This window comes from Dermacentor albipictus, chromosome 10 (assembly GCF_038994185.2).
Source record: "Dermacentor albipictus isolate Rhodes 1998 colony chromosome 10, USDA_Dalb.pri_finalv2, whole genome shotgun sequence".
In the NCBI taxonomy this organism is placed as follows: domain Eukaryota; kingdom Metazoa; phylum Arthropoda; class Arachnida; order Ixodida; family Ixodidae; genus Dermacentor; species Dermacentor albipictus.
The window spans coordinates 82337010-82347471 of NC_091830.1; the positions used below are offsets into that span (position 1 = coordinate 82337010).

A 10462-nucleotide genomic window follows, 5' to 3' on the forward strand; every position below is an offset into this window, starting at 1 on the left:
TTGCAGTCTTTATCATGCAATAAAAATGCTTCGTTTACTGTTGAAGAAAGTTTGAAGGTTAAAATTGCGCTTACTACGGCGCCTCTAGCGGGAGATAATGCGCTCAACGGGGAACCTTTTTAATTGCCGTACTATGTCTGTTTCTTTAGCAGCGCCGCGCGGTCGATTTTTTCGCCCTCTTTGGCCATTCGTTGAACTTGAGAGTGTGCCACCCCTGGTAGTACCAACGCCTCCTATAACTATATGCCTGGAACGTCGCTCTATTTTCCATTGGGAGCTCTCTGCCGAGTATTGCGACCATGCGCCGCAGGACGGCGCGCGCCACCGTACCGGTCCCCATGGCAACCACTGCCGCCGCCGCCGAAAGCTCACGACGCGCCAGCCGCTTGGCTGCCGACGTCTCTCCCGGTAGCGTCTTTCGGTAGCCGTGCCACCGGCGTGTTTACAAGGGCTGGCCGCAAGAGGCGCTCGCCACCGTACCAAAAGGAGGAGAGTACAGGCGAGGGAAGGGCAGCGCGTTTGCGGCTCACGTTCCAGGCATAGTATATTATAGGAGGCGTTGGTAGTACATACGTTCCAAGTTTCCAACGTTCTGCCGTTCCGCTGGTGGATGCGCCGCCACGGCATCGATCTTTGCCATTCCTGCCGCGGCCGTGCCTGTCGCCGAGCGTAGGCTTAACTGGATTGGGCGGAGCTTGCAACCTTGGGGAGTAAAGTGGTAGTATTTAATCACGTGATCTTCAGGTTGGTTCCAGATCACGTGGTTTTAAACTCTCAATAGATGGTTTTTGGTCACGTGATCTAAAACTCTGTACGTCGTAAAGCCGGCTCATGACATCCTTTTACTACGTTTCTCAGAGATGGTAGTAAAACGATGTAATGTAACGCATTTTACTGCCTCATGCCAGAGTAATTTTCTGGTGCAAGGTAGTCTTCAAAGCTCATGAGCCGCAATAACCCCAATGTCGGCTAACTTTTGTTTACAGTGTAGTCTGGCTTTGGGTTCCCGCTACCAGCCCTGGAGTTCACCCTAGCTTGTTTCCCAGTACGAGGGTCCCTACCATGTCGTCAGTCAAACGTCTCCTGTGAACTATTTGGTAGAAACCCTTGAGACGACTTCCGATAAGCGCCGCCGAGGGCGCGAAATCGTACACGTTCAGCGGCGCAAGCCGCATTTGATCGAACTTCGCAATCTCGCCCGTAGGTCGCAGAGACGGCTCCTGTTTTCCGGGGAGGTAATTGCACTGGAGAAGAACGAGCAGCAGGCACTGCTTCGAGAAAGACGATGACAACGAGTGGTTGGAAGCGTTGTGCCTGTGTCGCCGAAGCTCTGCGTCCTCTCGCTACGTGCTCTGCTGTTTGAGCGTTTAATCAATTAAACTTTAACGACTCTTGACACAACGCTTTCTTGCGAATCGCGCACCCGCCTGTCCTGCTGGTTGTGACAGGCACCTGCAGCTTGTACGTTCTCGCCGAATAGCTCACGCATATCTGCGAGATGGCGGCTCCATTTAGTAGCGATGGCTCACACTACTTCGCCCGCAGTAGCGGAAGTTAGAAGGAAGAAGCCGGCCTGCGCATACGGGTCCTTGACCCTGGTGGAGAGGGCCAAAGTGCTATGACGCGAACAGCCGCTATGAGACGGGAGAGAGAGGACCGGTAGAAATGACAACACGAGGCGCATGCGTTGATCCGTCTGGCAACCATGTCAACTGCATAAAATGCCTGGATAAAGCATTCCGTTTCCCTTTGCAATGACATTGAACAAACACACACGCGTTTCAGCATTTCCTATGTATTTGCGGAAAACTTCTCTCTATATGTTACCGCAAGGCATGTTGGATTTCCTGCATTTTAGAGCGCAGCTCTTAGGCGACCGTTATGGCGGCGAGCGTGCGGCGCTGTCCCCCGTAAGCGAGCGAATGACCACAGAGAAGGATAACAGCGAACGCGCCGCGCAGCCGGAGATGATAGAAGGCGATGGGGAAGAGAGCGCGAGGAGGAATGCGGGAGCAGAGAGTAGGGTGAAAGTGTGATAAGAAAAGCGAAGCACCGCGGAAGATGGGCGTTGCGGTGCAGATGGATACGAGATGGCGCCACAGTAGCATGCGTCGTCTATAGGGAAACAAAGCGCTGCATGAGCGGAGGTCTGTCTGCGGCGGCTGCTGGCAATCGCGCCCAAATGTCACCCACGCGCTGTCTCTCGCGATCGCCCGGTTGGCGAGGGAGTCGGGCCACACTTCGTTTCGTGTCGTTTGCAATGGGCCGCGCGCGACAAATTGCCCGCGCCAGCCATTAGGCACATCGCGAAATGAAAACCCGTGTAGAGCTGCGCTGAAATTTGACATTAAGGAATCGCAACTGTCTATTAATATTTTGTTGCACTTTCATCTACCTTTTACGTTGTCATTTCTGCACTTTCATTTTAAAAAAGACATCGCGTGCGTTCCTTCGCTTCGCTAACTTTTTATCTCTTATTATTGTGGCTAACAATATTTGGGAACCTCAACTCCCCTTTCCTCCCTCTCACTACGTCGAGAGGGTGTCGGTACTAAATATGGTGTTAGAACAGATAAGTTGTCTAAGCGACGTTCTGGGACCGGCGATTTTTGATGTCGCGCTTTGCGCTTTTCTTGTCAATTGGTGCGGATTACTGGGGCTCAATGACCACAGCTGGCTCCGTGCGTGGTGCTGCTCAAACATTGGGTATAGAATCGCTAGGAAATTGTCCCATATATGCCTGTGTACTAGTCGGAGCGTCTGACGATACTTTAGGAAGCAAGCTCAGCTTTAGCCGCCTAAAGTACTCAGCTTATTAGCGCTGTGGAGACCTTATTGTGGTTCACATCTCGTGGAGGTACAGTGTAACGATAGCGTGTTTCCTGTTGCTCAATTTTATGACAAGTGTAAACCACCCGGCTGTTGCGAAGTGCAGTTTTTCGAGTTCTGTGCGTAGACGACAGGAAATGATGACCACCCAACGCTGAAGTGCTCCAGCCGGCAATGGGATGAAGGCCAAACAGATTTGTGGTCAATTTTATGACAAGTCTAGAACCACCCGGCTGTTGCGAAGTGCAGTTTTTCGAATTCTGTGCATAAGGCGAGGATCGACAGCTTGCCAATTGCAGCGATGTTCGTGGTTAGCATGCTTGCCAAGCAAGCGCATTCCTACTAAGCGCGGAAGTTAGATTTATTATTTGTTACTTTAATCAAGAGCATCTTGCAACTTACTCTATTCTGACGTTTAATTTAAGCCGAGTAGTGTCCATGTAGCCTAATGAAGGTTAACACGGCACGCTTGGGCGAAAATTCAAGAAACATAAACGCACGATTTCCCGTGCAGAAATGCACGGGATATATATTTATGTGTGAATGATGCACTATACTGCAAGAATAATGTGATGGCGATTGTTCGTGAACAAAACAATGTTCAAATAGTGGCAGAAACTCATCTACAGTTGTCCGAGCATGCGTAAGCGAAGCCTCAAATTTTATTTGGCCCACCCCCGAATTTCAAGTTTGCCTACGCCTACTAAAGCTTCGCCACACATATTGTATGGAGGCCAAGGATCCCTATGGATATTAATTCTGATCAACATTTTCAGTTTATTTGTTCCTTATCACTATGAAGGTACCAATCATCTACACTTGCATTATTATAAAGATTAAATGCCTAAACTTCGCAAATTACGCATTTTTGCAGCTACAAGGCATTACGTAGTCTTTTTTTTTGCGTGTGGAGCAGTGGTTGTAGACGACAGGAAATGATGACCACCCAAAGCTGAAGTGCTCCAGCCGGAAAAGGGATGAAGCCCGAACAGATTTGTGGTCAACTCGCCCTGCAGATAGACGGCGCCTTTCAGACACCGTATCTGTTTTTCGACTGCGGTAATAAACGAGGATTTATTCTTACAGCCGCCTTGTTATGAAGTTCAGCTGCTGCGTTAGGCCTGGGGTCATAAGGTTGTTCTGCATCCGCCACCATCAGTGCGAGCCGCGCTGGCTCACGCTGCGGAGTTTAGATCTTGTATAAATGCATGCACACCAGAGAATGTGATCGAGGCAACAGCCATCGGCGTAGGTGAAGAGGTAGAGTAACGAACACGTAGTGAGGAAGGTGTGGGTATGGTTCCCAAGGGCGGGAAGTTGTTTTCTCATTCCCTTTCGTTTTCCATCGGCTCATCATTTCTACGGAACATTTACAGATATCAAAATCATTTCCCCTATGATTCTGTTGGTTCACTGACACTTGGAATTTTGTGGTTGTGAATGACCACTATTCTACGGCTCGATTCCCATCCTTCGTCCATATAGGTTCGGCCAACATTATTTGAATTTTTTTCTAGCTGCCTAAATGCACCATCGTTAGTTTAGTATTTTACATTTGACAAGAACATGTCTCTAAAATTCGCCATGTCGAAGAGGGAGTAAGGTTTCCCGGGTGCCACCCTCAAGATGCGCTAAATGATTTGTCGATACTAGCGACCCGACATCTCTAGTGCTCTTCATCTGTCGGGTACATAGCATAGCCGCAGCGCTGATGATTCTCAACGAGCGTAATAAATTTCGTGACTGCTGTGATGGTGGTATTGAAGCACATACAGTTAGATAATCAGCCACTTGTAATTTGCTTCTAGAACCACGTATAGTTACAACTGACTCCTAAGTCGCGTCCTTCAATGCTGTGAAAATTGAATAGGTAATATACTTTGAAATTAAAAAAAAGCTTTTGGCTGAAATGAGAGTAAATGAGGCCATTTAAACTTGTGATTAAGGAACAGGAATTTCCCTCACAGTACGCGCTGCAGGATTGGTATCTGTTGAATACTTACGTGATAAATGTAGTGATGACCAGGCCGCTGCAAAACCTCGCCAAGGAGTGCCAGATATGCCGTTCGCTCCTTGGATGTACCGAGTGACATTTAGAGCTTTCGTAAGCGCTTGAGAAAAAACACGTATCGGTTCCTTCTGCTTCCAACGTTTGCAGGCAGGACAGTTATCGGGCGTCTGCTGTGAAGCCCAGTGATTTCGCTGAATGAGCGCCGGAGCCCTTGGCAACAGCATCATTGTTACGAAAGAATGGGGCAATTAACTTTGAATTATGCGGACAGTTCCCGGCGCCAAAGCGGGCCTCGCGCGCAGTAGTGGAAATCGCCGCTCGCTCACAGCGATATAAATTTCCGTAGATATATTTGCAGCAATAGGGCAATTATTAGCCTTCTTGAATAGATTGTGATTCTGCCTTAGTGACCGTGCCTTGCGCCACGGCGGCCTCGCGCGCAGTACACTGTAAAATAATTTACACCCTGAAAAGTGAAAAAGGGTGTAAATGTGTCTATAACTCACGCCCTTAGGGTGTGGTTTATATAACTGACACCCCAAGGGTGTGAGTGATGCACACATTTACACCCTTTTCACGCTTAAGGGTGTAAATAATTTTACAGTGAAATCGCCGCTCGCTCACAGCGATATAAATTTCCGTAGATATATTTGCAGCAATAGGGCAATTAATAGTCTTCTTGAATAGATCGTGACTCTGCCTTATACCCCTGTTACACGGGCACTTGCAACGGCCGTTAACGCAAACGGCAGTTGAACGCCCTAACGGCAGTGGGAACGGAACGGTGGTGGCAGCGCTCACACGGCACTTTCCATGCTCAGTCGGTTCACTTCCGTTTCGACGATTGATCACGTGACTCTCGAGCTTTTTACCTCGCCAACTCTAAAAAAATTTTGTTTCTCCAATTATTTTCTGCGCTACATGCTGTACAACGTGTTTGTTTAACTATTTGCAAAAGTTGTTTGCAAAACTAGCGAAGAAGCTCAATTAGCCGATCCAATCCGATCCATGGCGTTGCAAAATGGCTGCGTTTGTTGTGGTTTCAACGTGGTGAAGCGTCCCATTTCTCGTTTCATCGCTTCTACTAACCGCAGCTTCACTGTGCATATCCTTTTTTCTTTCGTACCGCGAGTGACCGTCTGCGTGATTCAGTAGGTGCGGTGTTGAACGTGGTAAGACTTTGCGACGCGCACCCCAGAACAGCCGCGGAATGGCGGTTAGCCGGCCACCTAATGATTGCGACCGTGATTGTCCACCCAATTTGCTTTTCCTGGTGGCGCACTACGAGGCCTTGTCGTCTGCAAAAAGGGCTGGACTGCAAGCTGTGCGCATTCAGAAAGCGTCAATCAAGAAGAAGCGGAAGGCGGCCGAGAGGCGATGTCGCAGCCTCGCTGCACTCGCTGTGGTGATGTCTGCTAGGCAAAGGAGTGTGTGGACGTTTCATCCTCGCGTACACGGGCGCATTGTGCTTTTGCGCTCGCAGGTCGGCCAGGTGATCTTGCCACAGGTTAATAAGCAAATGCGTCAGTGACGCTGTCCAAGCAAAGCGCTTTGCGCCGGCGCGCTCACCTGCAGCGCGGACACGTTGCTGCTGGGGGCTGCCATCTTGTCTACTGCAGGACGAAACGGACGGAAGCGGCGGCGCAACGGAGACCGGCGAGCTCCGTTGATTTCAATCGCCGTTGGATTTCCAACGGCGCTCGCGCTGCCGTGTAATTCAGCCTAACGGCCGTTGAGGCCAACTGCCGTTTTCCTTAACGGCCGTTAAAGTGCCCGTGTAACAGGGGTGTTAGTCACAGTGCCTAGCGCCACGGCGGCCTCGCGCGCAGTATACTGTAAAATGATTTACACACTTAAAAGTGAAAAAGTGTGTAAATGTGTCTATAACTCACGCCCTTAGGGTGTCATTTATATAACTGACACCCTAAGGGTGTGAGTTATGTACACATTTACACCCTTTTTACATTTAAGGGTTGAATTATTTCAGAGTGTAGTGGAAATCGCCGCTCGCTCACAGCGGTATAAATTTCCGTAGATATATTTGCAGCAATAGGGCAATTATTCGCCTTCTTGATTAGATCGTGAGTCTGCATTACTGACAGTATCCGGCGCCACGGCGGCCTCACGCGCAGTATACTGTAAAATAATTTACACCCTTAAGAGTGAAAAGGGTGTAAATGTGTCTGTAACTCTGGCCCTTAGGGTGTGATTCATATAACTGACACCCTAAGGCTGTCAGTTATGTACACATTTACACCTTTTTCCCTTTAAGGGTGTAAATTATTTTACAGTGTAGTGGAAATCGCCGCTCGCTCACCGCGGTATAAATTTCCGTAGATATATTTGCAGCAATGGGGCAATTAATCGCCTTCTTGAATAGATCGTGACTCTGCCTTACTGACAGAGCCTGGCGCCACGGCGGCCTCGCGCGCTGTACTCAGTAAAATAATTTACACCCTTGATGGTTAGAATTGCGAATCATAACATCCTTGAAGGGTGATTTCATTCAAGAAACATCCCATTATCATGACTTTTTGCGAAGCATGGGACAGTTCTAGATGTCATACCACCCTTTTACCCCCCAAACGTGGGCATTGACTAAGAATATTGGGGGTGGGTGCAAGGGTGTTTTTATTTGTTTTTATTAAATTCACAAACATGCATTTGTACGAGGAGACAGTGTGTCCCACGGCCCTACAAACCAGTGGCGGATCCAGAAGCGGGCCCTCCCCTACCCCAACCCTTTCCCCTCGAGATATGTCGGGCTTTCAATGCCGTGTCGTCGGACCCACGCAAACAAGGATCAAGACTCCGCCAGGCTACAAGACGCATTACGTAGCACGGACCTGGCGGAGCAGCTCTGGGCCGTCCAGCGAGCCCACGATGCGGCCAGGGAGTTACAACTCCCCGGTCCCAACGTGGGAGTAGCCCGCTCTATGGGACCTTGCGCCCTGTAGCTCGCAGGACCTTTCTATAAAGTTACTCCATCCATCCATCCATCAATACCGACAAAACTCTTCAAGAGAGTCCCCTTCGGTTTCACTGTCGGTTTTGGTGAGCCATTTTAAAAATGTCCTGCAAAAAATGTGCCGCTGAAGCACTACTATCGATCATGTCATATTGGGCTAGGTGGGACACAGCTCTGAAATGTCGTCGTGCACAAATTCTGCGGAATCGAAAACCACACACATACTTTTCTACATTTCATATTTAACCAAAAAGAAATGTTCAAAACGTTTTCAGCAAGACAGAACTAGTGCACCTCTTGCTTTTGGGACGCCACGAATTAAGGAAATTAGGTAGGCCACGGGACAGCATGCAGCTGGGCACGCCACTATTGCCCCAACGAAATGCGGTCGTCTAGGTTTCTCTCAAGCACAACGAAACAGGCAGAAAAGGGCGTGCTGAACCATATGCGGACAAAAGATACGCCGATTTAGAAGTTTTGACCTCACCTGACATTCTTTTGCCGAATCAGTAACCCCAGTCCGTTCTGTTTCTCTCACATTTATAATCAAGGTAGCTTCGTTGGCAAACTTGAGCCTTCTCACCCACCACAATTCTTTGCTCAAGCAGCATCTACAGAAAGAGCCGTGCAAAACGCTCATGGCTTCGCGTACGCGTTAAATTACGAAGATGACTGTAGAAAAAGAAATTATTAAGTTAGTATTTGTATTAGAAAGGAAAGTTCTATTGCCTTACAAACGGCTGCCAGAATTGAGTGCTCAAAAAGAAAGGGTCAAGAATGTGAGAACGCATAGAGAACCAACTTACAATTTGCAATGCATACAGTATAATTGGCGGGGCATTTGCGCACCCACCTTTGTTCACGGAACAGTGTCGAGACATTTTTCAAATGTGCACACTATTTCCCACCTTCCAAGTACGTTCGCAATGTCTCGGTATATGCAGATCTGCGAGAGACTCGTCCGTCTCCCCTCGCGAGACGGGCAGGACAGGTGCATATGCTGAATTCGGGAAACAAATGCTTCGTAGAATGAAACTGAACTCCGTCAAAATACCAGAACTCTGGATGCCACATTTTAAAGCGAAGCTTTCTATGCCTCCTCCCTCATCCTTTCCCATTCTGCTGCTACTGCTGCTGTGACTGCCTCGCCAGCCGCGTCGTTGGGTGGTTTGAGAGCATGTATAATGTACATGAGAGGGACGCGGGGGAGGCTTGTGCGAGTCATTTTAGCTAGAATTTCGTGCTCGTCGCTACAATAGTCTCTGGAGCTCTTTAGTCGTCGCAATGCCCACTGAAGCAGCCTGGCCATCGACACAATGCCCTCTTGAAGACTAACTACGCGTTACCCCCCCCCCCCCCCCTCCCCACCTCGCAAAAGTAATGCAGAAGCTGCAGCGTTTACTTTTGTACTCACATGCAACAGCGCAAAGGAGAGATAGTATGGTACTAAAGGGAGACATGAGAATGCTTAAAGCCAACACGCAGTCGAAATGGGTGAATATTATTCACTTTTCGCACGTGGCAGCTCGCATACATGGGATGATCACCGGAGAGGGCAAGGGCACTGTCGCCCTTGTCGCCCTTTAATGCCCCATGACCACTCCTGCGCTAGTCACTTCGGCATGGAATACCAACTAGCCCGTTCGCACACCCCACAAACACAAAGCATGCTTAGTTTGGAGAATCCTCAATAAAAGAAACACTACTAGTACACATGGCAACAGGTGCGAGCAAACTAATAATTTTACTTCAAGGTACGATAGGGTACGTTTCTGCTATTTATAAACAATAGGCACCGTGCAATTTTTTGCACGTAGATAACTGATGCAGGGCACGCAGAGACGCAAAGCCGCACTAAAGCACCGCAGCGTCAAGACGACAATACGCAAGCGGCTGTCCTGCAAATCAACGCTCTAGCACCGCTGCGATGCGCTCGTGTAAGGGAATTAGAGCATTAACTTTCACGTAAGCTATGAAAAGTGGCGCACAACAGCACCTCGAGCAAACACGTCTCTCTGTGTTATAACATTCAAAATCACATCATGACTGTGCTAGGCCGTCAACATCATTGCCAAATATTTTCAGTGAACGCAAATATACCAGCGAGCTGCGCTTATGTCGATTGGTACAGTGTTATTATTATTACAGAGTCCTATTATTATTATTATTATTATTATTATTATTATTATTATTATTATTATTACTGTTATTATTATTATTAATGGTAGTTACAGGTTTCCTATTGCTAGCGGGGACCCTACGTGCCTTGGTAAGACGCGTACGCAGGAGGTACGGAGTCTGTGGACGAGAGTTTTTAGTGGGAGGTGTCAGAATGGTCGGCATTTTTAGACTTGTCCATATCCAGGGATGAAAGGGGAGCTCGAATGTTTATCGCGCATCACTCTGCAAGTCATCACAGTTCCCACACTTTGCCAAGAAGGAATGAATTGTTGTTATTCAATAGCATTTACCACAGCTGCACTCTCGCCTAGCAAAATTCGGCGATGGTAGAGGCGCAGCTTTTGAATGGGAACAATACTAAATTGCTCTGCTAGAGGTAGTTTGAGGGCGAAAGTAGTTGGGCTGAAAATGCCTTGTCTACCGCACGCACAAAATACCTCAATTGTGAATATATCATCCTCATTACCCGTCAA

The 10462-nt window shown here is 48.3% G+C and overlaps 1 protein-coding gene across 2 annotated transcripts in view; it reads right to left on the bottom strand.

The window, feature by feature from the left end:
* The window catches only part of LOC135904229 (uncharacterized), a 141733-nt gene extending 136704 nt beyond the window's left edge, over positions 1-5029 (bottom strand). For both annotated transcript variants that reach the window (XM_065434869.1, XM_065434870.1), the window contains exon 1: positions 4833-5029. In XM_065434869.1, coding sequence (XP_065290941.1) covers positions 4833-4922 — 90 coding nt within the window. In that variant the 5' untranslated portion in view covers positions 4923-5029. The remainder of the gene's footprint in view (positions 1-4832) is intronic.
* Between the last annotated feature and the right edge of the window lie 5433 nt (positions 5030-10462).